Genomic DNA, 15,627 nt, shown 5'->3' with positions numbered 1-15,627 from the left:
TATATATATATATATGTATATATATATATATATATATATATACACACTGAATGTAATGTTGGAAATGAAAAATATTTTTTCTCAGAATTTCGAGATATAAACTGTATAAAAGATAAAAATATTTCTGACTCCAATATATCTTGTAAACTTATGGAAGCCCGTTTCCGCCACCGTATAAAAAAAATAAAAAATGTAATTGTGACTTTTTATCTCAGAATTCTGAGTTTTTTCTCAGAATTATGAGATATAAACTCGTAATTGTAAGAAAATGTCAGAATTGTGTGCTGACTTTTTCCTTTTTACCTCAGAAATTGACTTTATAACTCTTTATAACAATTCTGAGTTTATATTTCCTGATTCTGAGAAAAGAAATGTGCAATTATGGGTTATAATGTCAGAATTGTGGGATATAAATAAACTCACAATTGCGAGAAAAAAGTCAGAATTGCAAGATTATAACCTATAATGTCAGAATTGCAGGATACAAGCTCGCAATTGCGAGAAATATGAAGAGTTATAAAATCACAATTCTGACTTTTTTTCATACAATTTTGAGTATTGGGAAATACTATTGGCAAATTCCTGTCAATTAGCTTTCACCTTCTGTTCCTCTCTAAACTAATAACCAAATGAATTGCACCTGGTTTTAGAAAACGTAGAACTGGTTTCCACACCTTTTACAGAAATGTTTAGTTTTACATTGATCATTGACTTCTTATGCATATGCAATTTCCCAGGTGCATTATACAAGGAAAGCGAATGAGTATGGATGCTGTCATGCTCCGAAAGAAACAAAAAACACCATAAAAGTAGCACATTACTTATATTTCCCGAGTGTGCTGAACTACGAATGAACTATTCCTTTAATAATTTTTTTTTCTCTGCTGATTCAGCGTTTGATGAATTTCTATGGGAGCTCTTATTATTTCGGACTATTTTTAACAAAATGCACATAAAAAATGCCGAGCCTTAAGCTTTGCATTGGTAATTCTCCTGCTTCCATATTCTTATTCATGCAGTACATGCCATACTGTTACATTTTTCATCCAACATAGAATTCTGAATAGTACTGATTCAAAGATGGTTTGACCTTTAACCATTTCCTTCCAGGCAATGACCTTTTCCTGGTGGCCATACATGAGTTGGGGCACGCATTGGGTCTGGAACATTCCAATGACCCCAGTGCGATCATGGCGCCCTTCTACCAGTACATGGACACGCATAACTTCAAACTGCCTCTAGATGACCTTCAGGGGATCCAGAAAATCTATGGTACAGTTATGATCTCTATCACCTCTATTATCATTTTCAAGGAAATAAGCAGGACTATAGATTATACTTTGGATGCCAGGATGGCTGAATGTATTTTTAGATGAATAAACTTTGTTCTTCTACAGGTATTCCCACAGCCATGCTGGAGCCCACCCGACCTCTTCCTACTCTACCTGCCCGACGCACACACTCCACCTCTGAGAGGAAACACGAGCGGCATCGCCCCGCTCGCCCACCCTCTGGAAATCGGCCGTCCTCACCTGGTAATGGAAAACCCAACATCTGTGATGGCAACTTCAACACTGTGGCCTTCTTTCGACGAGAGATGTTTGTTTTTAAGGTGGGTTGCATCAGTTCTCTTTCCAATATTTAAAACAGATGGTTTATATAAGCAGATCATAAATCATAGCAGATCATACCATAATTCAGCTAATTTTAGTCAAATTTGGTTGTCTGTGATATCAAGAATTGTAATTCCTTGTAATCCCTATATTAAAGGATTAGTTCACCCAAAAATGAAAATTAGGCTGCGTTTTACTCACCCCCGAGGCATCCTAGGTGTATATGACTTTCTTCTTTCAGACGAATCCAGTCGGAGGTATATAAAAAATGGTCTTTGATCTTTCAAGCTGTTTCATGGCACTCAGCAGGTGCATCCGTCCAAAAGAACTTAAATAAAAATCGCCCATCCATAAAAAACTGTGTCTCACACGTTTCATGGCACTCAGCAGGTGCATCCGTCCAAAAGAACTTAAATAAAAATCATCCATAAAAAACTGTGTCTCACACGTCTCCAGGGGGTGAACAAAGGCCTTCTGTAGCAAATTGATGCATTTTTGTAAGAAAAATATCCATATTCAAAATGTAATAATCACTTGAATCTAGCTTGCACTCACTGTTGTAAACGGAAGCAGCTATAAGAGAGCAAATCTCAAAATTAATATATTTTTTTCATACAAATTATTATAATGGCCTAAATTCACTTTTAGGTGAATTTTTTAGATTTAGGTAGATTTTTTTTTTTTTATTCACACAGTAGGCCATTTATCAGTTATAATGTGAAAATAATTTTCGGCTAATCGATATTATACATTTTTAATATTGTGTATCCCTACTTGAAAACGACTCAGTTCTACATTATAAAATTGATCTAAATAATCTCTTTTACTAATCACAGGATCGCTGGTTCTGGCGTTTGCGCAACAACAAAGTTCAGGAAGGCTATCCCATGTTGATAGAGCAGTTCTGGAAGGGTCTGCCTCCTCGCATTGACGCTGCTTATGAGAGATCAGATGGCAAATTTGTGTTCTTCAAAGGTATGATTAATTATCTGTACAACAGATGTCATGAGATTAATTGAAAAAATATTCCATAAAAACAAGCATTAACAAAACTACCAAATTTTTATTGCTTGATATGTAAAGTGCAGCCTCAGGCTAGTTTTAATAACTCTGATTGTTTTGTAACATCTTTTGTCATAACTATAAATTATGATACCAAATACATCCTGAAGCCCTAAAATTAAGTACCTGAATATGGCCTAGATAATAAAGAGAAGCAATATCCATTAAACATATGTTGCCTTTGGATCAGTTTCAACTCAAATCACCATATTCTGTATGTTTGTACTTGTACGTTTTATGTACCTTTTTAATACAAGCATAGGTACACTAGAGTTAAAGGTTAGAAAAATGCTGTTAGATTGTGGGTTAATCTCGGGAAAGGTCTGCATTTATCCATACTGTTTATCCTCTATTGGGCCTGACAGCCTTAGTTCAGCACTTTATTATTCTGTCTGTTCTTCTTTCAAACGATCTCTCTCTCTATCTCGCCGACCTCACCCCCTCTCTTTCTCATTGAATTAGCCCGGTGCAGTCTTGCTGCACAAGGAGAGGCTGGGTGAGATATTTATAGCCCGAGTCTCGTGTTCTGTGATGTTTCATGAGAAAACAAGCTCGCAGGATGCCCTGTGGTTATCTCAGAGAATGCACATCGGTATTAATAGATAAAGGGGTGATGAACTCAAGTCATGATTGCTGGCATTTCGGCATCTTATTCACTAACTACACACAATGCGGTTTACCCAAGTGCTATCTATGCTGAAATAACGCGTTTAAAATAAGATTAGGGTCATTATAGGTTGCGTTTTATTCACAAAATCCAGTGCCCAATCACAATTAATGTTGTATGCAATAAAAAAAAACATCTGAATAAAAAGATTTAAATACTGAAAATCACACTTTATAGTGATCATGGTAGATATAATTCATTAAATGATGATATAATCATGGAGAAGACTGGTAAAACCGGACATATCTATGGAAGCTTATTTCTGCCACGGTAAAAAAAAAAATTTGATTAAAAAAAAGGTAATTGTCTTGTCTTTTAATTCTGAGAAAAAGAACTGAGAATCACAGAACTTCGAGATATAAACTCACAATTCTAACGTCTTTTAAAAGAAATTAGAATTGTGAAATTAAACTCGCAATTACCTTTTTAAATTTTTATTTTAACTCCCTAATTCTCACAATTCTGACGTTTTTCTTGCATTTGTGAGTTTATCTCAGAATGAAGACTTTCCTTCTCAGAATTGTTTCAATTTTGTAATTTTCACTATTTTTTTTTTTTTTTACAATTGTGAGTTTATATATTGCAACGCTGAGTTTATATCGCACTCAAACCACTGACTTTGTACCTCGCAGGACAAAAAAAAAAGTGAAGAATTGTGAGAGGTAAACACAGAATTACAAGAAAAATGTGCAATTACCTTTTTTTTTTTTTTACTCAACGGAAATAAGATTGTCTCAATTCGGACTCCCCTTTTCAGAGTTGTGAGTTTATATCTCAAAATACTGACTTTATATCATGCAATTCTGAGTTTATATCTTGCAGGATAAAGAAGTCAGAATTGTGAGGTATAAACTCAGAATTGCAAGGAAAAACTGAATTGTTACATACAATTTTGCAATACCTTTTTTTAATTTTTATTGGTGGAAATAAGCTTCCATATATATATCCAAACATGTGGCATAGATAAGCACATTGTTTCATTATGTGATAGTATAATTCAATATAACCCATTGAATTTGGACCTTATCTACTGCTTTTTTTCTGCCTGTTGTTTTGACTCTAGGGGATAAATACTGGGTCTTCAAGGAGGTTACAGCAGAACCTGGGTATCCTCACAGCCTGGTAGAGTTGGGCAACTGTCTGCCCCGCGATGGCATCGACACAGCCTTACGCTGGGAACCTGTGGGCAAAACCTACTTCTTCAAGGCCGACCAGTACTGGCGTTACAATGAGGAGAAGCGTACGGCTGACCCAGGCTATCCCAAACCCATCAGTGTCTGGAAGGGCATCCCTGATGCCCCGCAAGGAGCCTTCATCAGTCGAGAAGGATGTGAGTCAGTGAGGTTCCAATAACCGATCAATATTTAATGTGGCAATCAGCCATGTGATCGGTGGGCATTTTATCTGACTGCTTCCCTCTGGTTTGAGAAGTTCAAGTTGGTTGAGCTTCGTTCTCGAGTGTGTAGTACTTGTCTAATCTGTTGTGCAATGCAACTCGCATTATAATAAGTGAAGCTTTATAAAATGGATAGTTGTCATTGGATGAACTGCATTCAAAGCAGATTTAAAATGGCAATCAATGCACACCTGAAACCGCACATTTAATATTAATGCGGTGTTGCTTGGGAACGGTAAGCATGATTGATATTACTTGGAGAAAGAATGGTTTATTCAGATTATTATGAATGCATTTAACTGTTTATTGCATGTTAGTGTATTTTATCATCGTCTGCTGCTGCTATTTTGACACAGTATTCATCTGTCGCAGCATGCTTATGTATTTTATTGAGTAGGTAATGGTAATAAATGCACCGAGGTCTTGTTTTTCGCTCATCCTTGTAGAGTAATTGATTAGTGTTTGTTTGGCACAGCGCTGCAATATTGTTGTGTTGACACAGTGACTGTTTTGGCTCTGACTCATCCTCAGTGGTGATCTGATAGCAGGTCTGGATTGCCACAGGGTCCGGAGACACAAAAAGACAGACACAACTTTTGGGTGTTAAAATTCACAATAGATGCATGATTACAAATATAGCAAAATGGCAGCTGACTGTAGCAAGATACTTTATTATGTGATGTTATGTTTACGGTAGAGAGCTAATATAATGGATCATATGACCTTCAGTGTTTTAATGCAGGGAACATAATGTCCAAATGATTGGAAATCATTGGAATGTACTATGTGAAGGGGGAATGTAGTTTAATTCTTTTAAAGGCAATGTAGCTAAAAAACAATATTAGATATAAATAGCTTTTGAAGGCATTCAATTTGTATGCCAGTGCTAATGTATTTGCTCTGAAATGGCTTTTTTCAGTCAAAAAAGACTGAAACATGGTTGCTAAGTAGCTTGAGAATGCTAGAAAGAAATGAAATACAGGAGAAATCTATGTTGAGTGAGAATTTTATTTTATTTGAACATTTTTATATGCACTGTTATAGTAATAAACCACATTTTATAAATGTATATTTTAAACATTTAAAATATTATTTTTAACTAAAACATTTTAAAACATGTAAAATTCCATTTGACTTTAATAAAGATTTTTATTAAATATTTGTAAAAAAATATATATATTTTTTTTTTATAAAATATTTGATAAAAACAATATTGTAATCAACTGCAATATTTTCTATATTTATTTTTGAAATATAAAAAAATACTAAAACATTTTCAAATGTAAAATTCCATATGCATTTTATAAACAAATTGATCAATTGATGATTTTATTTTAATTGATAAAATATATAAAATATTTGCTAAAAACATTCTAATATTCCATATGTTGGTTCATGTTTTATTGTCAACAAAATATTGAATATATAACTAAAATGTGAATATTAGGGGATTTGTAAATAATCAGAATCAAAATTACAGTTTAGCACTATAGAAAATAAAATGGGCTACTGACTATGGATGATGAGCGAGAAACAGTTGTTCTCACTTTTGCTGTGTTGGGTTGATGTGGTTGCTAGTGTCATTCTGGTTGAATGGTAAATCCTCAAGTGTCATTCACTAGAGTCAAGTATTTTTGCTGTGGCTGCACAGAATTGCAGATTTCTCCTCCTTCTCTCTTGAGTATTATCCAGTGAAGGAATGATCATCTTTTCTGCGAGTCATGTCATAACCTCCGTCTCAACATGGAGCCTAGGGCCAGAACACAAGATGGAGAAGCCAAGAGGGTTTATATGGGCTGTTTGGTTTGCCCGTAGCTCATGATTTTTCTGTCACTCTGATTTTGCAAGAGGGATTCGGTACGTCTTGCTCGGCAAGATCACGAGTAAGAGGGAAAGTTAGAGAGGAAGGACGAGCACTTCATCAATCACACTCTCAGGGGTTGCTGTCTAAAGCTTACTCACAGTATTTACGTTTAGTTTTGGGTCTGTGTTCCTATAGGTTTGGTTTGAGTGCCGCGAATGCATCTGCTTATGTGGCATTGGCAATCAGACTGACTGCTCTCTGAGGAAATGTATAACACTGGAACAACTGTTTGAAATATTGTGTCATTGAGTGTTCACAAGGACAGATGTGTTTGTGATCATGAATATGAATTGAGCGTTCTGAAAAGGACGTGCATCTCTGCCTGCATGTAAAGAGAAATATTTGCTTATTGACCTTATGCGCCAGAGAAACGGTGCACTGCCATCTTTAGAATTTTGTCTTTGAACTTCTGGTTTTGCGGCAGCTCTGTAGCATCACTGTTAAATAGTAACTAGCGGGTGAAGTGGATTTACTTATTGTAGAGTTAACAAAAGTTATCATGTGCATTGTAATGTTCGAAGCGGATATCATAAATGTCAGTAGACTGGACGATTTTAAAATGAGTGGTTCATTCATAAATCCGTACGACCTTACCTTCAAGCTGTGGAAATACAAATGTAAGACAGAAAACAAGTGCAGAGCTGAAAAGGGGCGGAGCTACGTAAGGTCTATCCACCTTATTTTTCAGGTTAGAATGGGCGTGGCCATTTATAAAATGAATGTGTCTAGCTTCCGGTGTCATTCGCTTCCAGTTATTTTTAGCTGTACAAAACAGCTTGTTATGCTGCTTGAAACTGCAAACTGGCATATGTTTTGTCTTAATTATAAACACACACTGGTTTGCAGCACATACAGTTCAACCGTTTACTGCACTTTGATATTCTTCTTGTTATTTCCCTATTGCGCCTAATGAATCAGAAGCATCGCAGCTTACTTCTGCGTTGAAAAATAAGGTGGATAATGAATGGCTTTCTGTGATTGGTCTGTTCATGTTTATAACTGTTTGTTTACAACTATAGCTTAACAGTTAATGATTTAACTTGTTTTTGTAAGTTAACTCATAACTCATTCCGATCAGTAATCAGCAATCAGTTTCCAGTCATAAAATTATGCTAATTAATATACTACTCAAATGATTTCCAGAGAGTGAAGTGTGTAATTTTTTTCAACCAATGGTGTGATATTGGGGGCGGGACTATCTGTTTGTTGACCAATAGTAGAATTCTGGTTATGGAAATGAACTGACATCTTATTTTGTCTCTCTTTGATTTTTTTCTAGTTTATACCTACTTTTACAAGGGAAAGGACTACTGGAAGTTCGATAACCAGAAGTTAACAGTGGAGCCAGGCTACCCAAAATCAATCCTCAAAGACTGGATGGGCTGCGATCAATCGGAAGTAGAAAAGAACAAGGACCGTCACCTCCCTCACGATGACGTCGACATCATGGTCGCCATTAATGACGTACCCAGCACTGTAAACGCAATCGCTGTGGTCATCCCGTGCATCCTCTCACTGTGCATTCTGGTCCTTGTATATACTATCTTCCAGTTCAAGAACAAAAACGTCCAACAGCAAGTGACCTACTACAAACACCCCGTGCAGGAGTGGGTATGACGGACTGGGGGGCGCGATGGACCCCAAACGCTTGAGAACATAAGTGAGGGCTACTATGCTGAGGTTTGACCAGTGCCTGTTTTCTGAACTACCTTGTCCCAGAACGGGAACAAATGATGAGGCAAGGGAGTATCTTCTTCCTTCCCACTTGAGACAAAACTTATTGCAATTTTTTAGCATGAGCCCAACAGACAAATCTTCTGGGGATTGAACGTTTGAAGTTGTGCCCTGGCCTTATGCTAACCAGATGAAGTCTTAACGGTCAGGAATCATCACTCCAATTTGACCGAGACCACCAATTTCTCTTCTCCAGGAGAGTTAGAGGAACCGCAGATTTGCGAAATGCCAGCAAATCCTTGTCTCGTTCGCAACATAAACTTGTACATGAATTTCAAGTATTATCAAAGAAATGAAACAAGCAAAACAACAAACAATGACTTGAAAACCATGTAGGTAGAAAGGCCATAAAAAAGTCTTCTTGCAGTCAAAGGTTCACCGCTGGCACTCCTGGGAGACGTCAACATGTTTTTTATTGGTGGATAGGAGGCATTTTCAAACTAATTAGCTTCATAACATCATTCGAATGTTTGCATTTTTTCCTTTCCTCACCTGCCTACCCATTTCCACAGAGTAGGAAGAACGATTTATAATAACTAGGGCAGTCTTAACACCTCCTCCCACTCACTACTGTACTCTATTCCTTTTCTTCTTTTGCTGTTTTATCAGTCCGCAACAAAAGAGGATCTCTTTTTGATGGCATTAGGTCTTTATAGGAGAGTAATTTTGTGTCATAATAGGCACAATTTGGTTCTTTGGAATAAGGCCTGATTTCTTGCAATCTCTATATTATATTTTGCTTTTATTAGTCATATTTCCAACCATCTTGCAGTCTCCTGTTACGACCTTACCTTTTCATCAAGTGTAATATTTGAAACACTGGTGCCAGGCAGGAACATGAACAATGAACACATCTGAATATGAAATAGCTTTGTTACCGTTGCCTACAGGAGATGATCTCTCAACGGTTCATCCGTCCTCTTTGAATGAACGTAATATGCTGTATGTCAAACATTGCAGTGACTTCAATTTCATGTGTTCGGTGTGGATCGTCTAACACTTAGCTCAAAAATGTCTGTCGGGTGCTTTTATTGGTTCGACTGTGCTATTTAACGGTGACGTGTGTCTGACTGTACCATATTAACACATCTCTTTGTGCTCATCTGCTGTGGGAATGGATCTGATACATTGCACATTGGAAGGAGCTGAGATGTAATTGATGTTTTCAGAATTTCAAATGAAACTTTTTTGGATTAACCTGACAAAACTTCAGGCGTATATATATATATATATATTAGAAAAGGTTTGTAGCATCTTAATCACAATATTAAGATGGTAGATTTGGCGAGACTCGCTATAAGGCTTTATCATTTGATATTGGGGTTTCACTGATATTTTTGCCTTAACACAGTGGTCACCAAACTCGGTCCTGGAGGGCCACTGTCCTGCAGAGTTTAGCTGCAACTTGCCTCAACACACCTGCCTGGAAGTTTCAAGTATACCTTGTAAGACCTTTATTAGCTGGTTCAGGTGTGTTTGATTAGGGTTGGAGCTAAACTTTGCAGGACACCGGCCCGCCAAGACCGAGTTTGGTGACCCCTGCCTTAACACATTTAGGTTGCATGTTATAAAATCCATTTTATTTTTCTCTGTGGAAAGAGCATTTTTAGCTACACAAAAAGCAATTTTTTGTTTAGTCCGCAGAGAATCGTGTACATATTGTATTCACAGTTCAGTGGAGCATGGATCTGCAACAGAAACTACCTGGCATCTTCTTTTAGGTTTCTAATGTGTCTCCAATGGTTTGAGCATCTATTCAAGCGTTACCATATTTTTACACTGAGCTGGCTTCATTGGCATGGTGTTTGTGACATTACGTCACTTCTGTAGTTGCCATATGTACATCTGCCCAAAAGATCAACCACTTGGAGATCATAATTTTGTTAATACATTTCAATGAACATAAATGTTTTCTGAATAGTCCTTAATAGTCTGTTGAAGGTTTTGTGGGCATGAGAAATGTTTTCTCTAAACCCTTGTCTTCCGAAGATTTTCACCCTTTTTGCATGGTCTTCTTAAAGCTTTTGGGCCTTCTTAAAAGGGGACCCATCACGTAACCACTGATTCGAAAGACAAAATAGAGCAAACTTTCAGTGCAATGCAACTATGAACTGTAATGTGCGTAGCAAAAAAAAAAAAAACATTTTTGAGAACTTAATGATTCAAGAAAGGCATACGAGGAATGATTTTTAGCCTGTTGCGCGAACTCTCGATAATTTTTTCACATGCAAGACTGGACAAGTCACCCACACCCTTTACGCCCGCCTTTAATGACTTATATGGAAGGCTGGTTTTGTTTCGGCGTAAAAAAAATTATCAATTGCGACATACTGTATATCTCACATTTGTGACTTTATTTCACCTATTTCCAACTTTGTATCTCCCATTTGTGGCTTCATAATTTACAAAGTGACTTTACATCTCACAGTTGCACATTTTTATTTTGCAATTGCACATTTATATTTCACTGACTTTCTCTCTCAAAATGTGACTTCTGAATTAAATCTCACAATAACTGTTTTATTTTCTACTCTTAAGGCAAAAACAGGCTTCCATAGACTAGTGGCAACTAATTCCATCACAAAAAAGTACTGTGGTACCATGAAACGGTGATAATATCAAATGTGTTTGTCATAGTACTTTGATATGTGCCATGTTACTGAATGATTATCCATATTTGCATAGTACTTCATGCCCAGAAGACCACTGTATTACCATTGTACTTTTTGATTGGAAGAATGCTTGGTGTGATGATGATTTTTGACATTGCTTTGCATTGACTATAGAATGTTTTATAACACGGTGGAAAAATGTATAATTAGCATGGTGTTTTGGTCAGATTAGCTCAATGCATTAGTACTGGGGGGGGGGGGGGGGGGTGTTACGTGACAGTACCCCTTTAAGACGTCGTGCCTTGTCTTTAAGTCTGCTGTGGCACACTAAACACTGCTCATTTACATTGATTTCCACCTCATTGTTATTTCAACAGTGGATACATGAATACATCCCTTGATATATTATTCAATGCCTTTACTAAGTGAAAACAATGCGTTACCATTCATTTTTGTTGCCCTCCTTCTCATATATAATTTTTTTGGATCTGTTATGTGAGCAGCTTGGTCGTGGGTAGAAAAGTGGCATGAAACTAGAGCAGATTTTACATGTTTGTGCCCACTTGGGAAAGACTCGATGTTATTGTTTCTCAGATAAGCATTTTTATTAGTCAGCTCCGAATCTAGAGCACCTACTTGCAACAACAAGCAATGTTGCTGTGAAGTGATCTAATGTCTCGGGTACAGGAAGGGCTGGGTGGGAGTATTTTTAATGGAACACACTGTGCATCACCAATTGTCTTCCTCAACTTTAAATCTGTCCGAAGAGCCGTTGTTGGTACAAAAGACGGCAAACCACTCGCTCTAATAAGCCATGGATTGAATTTGACAATGTGGCACAATAGTGTGTTCCATACTTAAGAGGTTTTATGTGTTTATTATGTATGTCTGACATCTTATATAGCAGTTCAAATGCTCAGAGTGTTGCTCGGAGTGTGATAAAAGTATATTCTTTATCAATATGACGATGGCTTGTGATGAAGAAAATGCATGTGGCAATGCTGCTGATGTACTGTAACTAGATTGGGATCAAAATGCTATGCAACAACAAGCAATGTTGCTGTGAAGTGATCTAATGTCTCGGGTACAGGAAGGGCTGGGTGGGAGTATTTTTAATGGAACACACTGTGCATCACCAATTGTCTTCCTCAACTTTAAATCTGTCCGAAGAGCCGTTGTTGGTACAAAAGACGGCAAACCACTCGCTCTAATAAGCCATGGATTGAATTTGACAATGTGGCACAATAGTGTGTTCCATACTTAAGAGGTTTTATGTGTTTATTATGTATGTCTGACATCTTATATAGCAGTTCAAATGCTCAGAGTGTTGCTCGGAGTGTGATAAAAGTATATTCTTTATCAATATGACGATGGCTTGTGATGAAGAAAATGCATGTGGCAATGCTGCTGATGTACTCTAACTAGATTGGGATCAAAATGCTAAATTAAAATTTATTTACAGAATAATGGATAACCTTCAAGGTCACGTCATGCATCATGATCAGTCATATTGCTATCCACATAAAGGTGTTTCTGCAAAACGCATATAAATCCAACTATAAACCTACTCCCAAACTATATGCAAACACAACATTGTTTACTTCCATATGTTTCTGTACAGTATATTTGACCGGTTTGACAAATGAACATTATGTGGATTGCATATGCAATCCCAAACATCTGTATGCTGGTGTAATTCCATTTAGGACAACCAACGTTTACAGATGTGACCTGAACAACCAGATGCATTTACACTTGTGATTCAAACCATCTCCAGAATATTAGTCTCAAATGCCTCTTGGAGGGCATTTACACTATTCATACATTACTAAAAATGCATGATGTGACCATTATTTTTTCTTTAAACCTGCACTATTATCACTAAAAGATTCTTTTGTTAAAAGCAGAACATTTAAATTCCATACCATGCCATTTCATGAGGAATTCTGAAGCTAACAGAGCACAGCGCAAGCAATTATGTGTATATATTAACACACTGAGCATTCAGCTGTGTCTGAGGTGAAATGTTTAACAGCACTAAAGTGTATTTATCAAAGGTGGATATCTTTAGAAATGTTTGTCGTAGGGTGAAGTGAACAGTTTGTAATGATAGAGGCTTATCATATGAAAAGCAATTTATTTATCATTAATGGAGACATAAGGGTATTCTACACAGTTTAATTTGAAATCAAGGTGAAGCCATGCCTATAACCACATTAGTTGCACAGAAAAAAAAAATACAGAACTGTACAGGGAGATACGTAAATAGGAATTCTCTGGTAATTTGCCTCTTTTTAATGGGTATGATCGTGACTTTGGACAACAGTCACTTTTAACCCGAGCTGCTGTTGCCTTTTGTTTTTTATGGTCCTTTTATGAGACAAAAAAAATAGGACAAACATATCAGAGGTAGTCAAGGAACCAACTGTATTTACGCTTTTTAATTACAGAGGGTTCATTTTAATGGAGATTTTATCTGAGATAGCTTTAAAGATTTTTGGTTTGTTTTTTATTATTATTATTTTTCTTGGCTGACCGTGGGGGAATTTCAACTGTATTTGTGTATATAGCTGGTTCTTTTTTTCCCTTTGACAACAATTTAAGAGTGAACGTCTCACTCTGCAATTTAAATCAATTCAGATTCTGTCCTTGGAATTTTTATATTTTCTGATTTACAGGTCAAATGTTGCTGTCCGCTCAGCCTCGTCCAGGTTTTAATGTTGTGTACATACAAAGATTTACTGAAACTTTTCAGACCTTTTGGATTTTGCTTTCACTCTAACGGTAGCCTATGATTTCACATTGTCATGCATAATGTTGATTTTTAAGAATGTGAGTGATCTTCAAACGGACTGATTTACTAATATTAGATATGATTTAAGTTTTATTTCTTAAATCCTGTTAATTCTATAAACAAGGAGTGATTTTTATTTCGGTTTTCAGTCTACAGTTTTACACTGTGTATCTAATATCACCATGTTCAAAGAAATGTCAATAAAATAAAACTACAGAAATGCCAAGCGTTTGATGCGTTATATAATGATATATTTATACATACATACTTAATTAGTGCAGGTTGATAACTAAATACTACAAGCTTTTGATACCATGCAATCAGCACATAAGTGCACAGCTGTTGAGCAGAGCAGATTGTGTTTGTAAACACAAACATGAGCCATAACTTTATTCTCTGTCTTAAAACACATTGCACAAATTATTAACGGCATAAATCTCATCAAACCCATTTAAACAGCACTGCAACTCCGTGTCTTCCGTTGTCCCGTCCTGAATTTGGCACTCATTTGTGGACGAAACGTCCAGTATAGTCAGTTCTTTCACAGTGCTTCTTTGGTTTTTAATACCAGTTAGTGCATGATATCATAAAGCTCATGTCGTCTACCTTTCTGATGCCCATTTGGCATTGGGGCAGGTCAGTGTCTGGATCCAGACTGTCCCGGGGGTCAGGACCGGTATTGGTTTGGACATTGGATGAAGATACTTCACCTTGCAATGGCAGATTGCCTGAATCCCTCTGCTGCTGGTCAGCAGCCAAACTGGTACTCTGATCGGACCCCATTTCTTTAATTAAAAAAAAAAAACAGACTTAGATTTGCTTACGTTTTTCATTCACACTTGCAAAAATATATTTAAGTGATATGATATATTTAGTTGCAAATGCACTGTAGTCAGGATAAACTAGTACTGCTTTTGTATTGTATTCTACACATCAACCTTCTACAAAAAAGTACCATGCTACTCAGGGGTACTTATGAAGATAAACAAACATGGTACATATCTCAGGTAACCTTCCCGAATTCATAAGATGATTATGTTAATGTTCAGCAACTTCCTTTCGCAGATGATCCGGTTTGAGGTAACTTAGTAACTGGAAACAGAGACATCATCATCTCTAACGAGTACACTGCAAAAACCTACAAACGCAACAAGCACTTAGGGAGAGTTTGTCACCGTGACTGGGACAAAAACAGATCAATAGTGCGTTAACGAGCCGAGGCACGACAAGACTTTACCCCACTCCGACTCCAGCCGCCGGAATCTTGCGTTTTCGCAGCTCCGACCAGCTCGCGACGCGATGTTTCCAGGCAGAAAACGCGGGGTGGACGTCGAGGGTCACTGAGTGACGTTTCGCGGGGGGCCAGCTAATCGAAGTGTCAACAAAAACGACGTCACGCTGAAACTCAATCGTGATTGGCTCACAAATCCATAGTGCCAGGAGAGGTGTGTCCTGTTGCCACGCAGGTTTGTAGCGGATGACAAAAGCATGTTGTAGCGTGGCTCGCCAGTCTCAGCCATGCATTGAGAACAGGGGCAAGTTCAAGCTCAAACCGGTGTGCACCGTTTTGCTAGGGTTTCCGGTTTGAACGACATGTTTCCTGGAAACGGTGTGCAACGGGGTTTGAGATGCGTTTTCTCTTGTTTGGTGGGTGTGTCAAACATGTCAGCCCAATCAGCTGCAGCGTGTATATAAACCAGACAGCTCGCACAATGTAATTAACATCCAAATATATTCAAGTATATTGTTTGCACGTTTATTTACATTAAAGGCAAAATAACTGAAATAATAAGGGCACAAGTATAGATCTGGAATTCTTTATATCATTTAGTAATTGCAATGTCTTCTGGTCCATATCCTTTCCTTAGGAAGGTGTGCTAAATAC

General features: G+C 37.2%; 1 protein-coding gene across 2 annotated transcripts in view; it reads left to right on the top strand.

Annotated features, from left to right (window-relative positions):
- The window catches only part of LOC107587563 (matrix metalloproteinase-24), a 39,318-nt gene extending 29,792 nt beyond the window's left edge, over positions 1 to 9,526 (top strand). For both annotated transcript variants that reach the window (XM_016275379.1, XM_016275380.1), the window contains 5 exons: positions 1,111 to 1,272; positions 1,398 to 1,612; positions 2,450 to 2,588; positions 4,406 to 4,672; positions 7,882 to 9,526. In XM_016275379.1, the coding sequence (XP_016130865.1) occupies positions 1,111 to 1,272; positions 1,398 to 1,612; positions 2,450 to 2,588; positions 4,406 to 4,672; positions 7,882 to 8,219 (1,121 nt within the window). In that variant the 3' untranslated portion in view covers positions 8,220 to 9,526. The remainder of the gene's footprint in view (positions 1 to 1,110; positions 1,273 to 1,397; positions 1,613 to 2,449; positions 2,589 to 4,405; positions 4,673 to 7,881) is intronic.
- Positions 9,527 to 15,627: the final 6,101 nt, after the last annotated feature.

The sequence above is a fragment of the Sinocyclocheilus grahami genome, unplaced genomic scaffold, assembly GCF_001515645.1.
Source record: "Sinocyclocheilus grahami isolate Dianchi unplaced genomic scaffold, SAMN03320097.WGS_v1.1 scaffold94.1, whole genome shotgun sequence".
NCBI lineage: Eukaryota > Metazoa > Chordata > Actinopteri > Cypriniformes > Cyprinidae > Sinocyclocheilus > Sinocyclocheilus grahami.
Note: the sequence above shows the minus strand (reverse complement) of the source record. Positions and strands in the feature narration are given on the sequence as shown.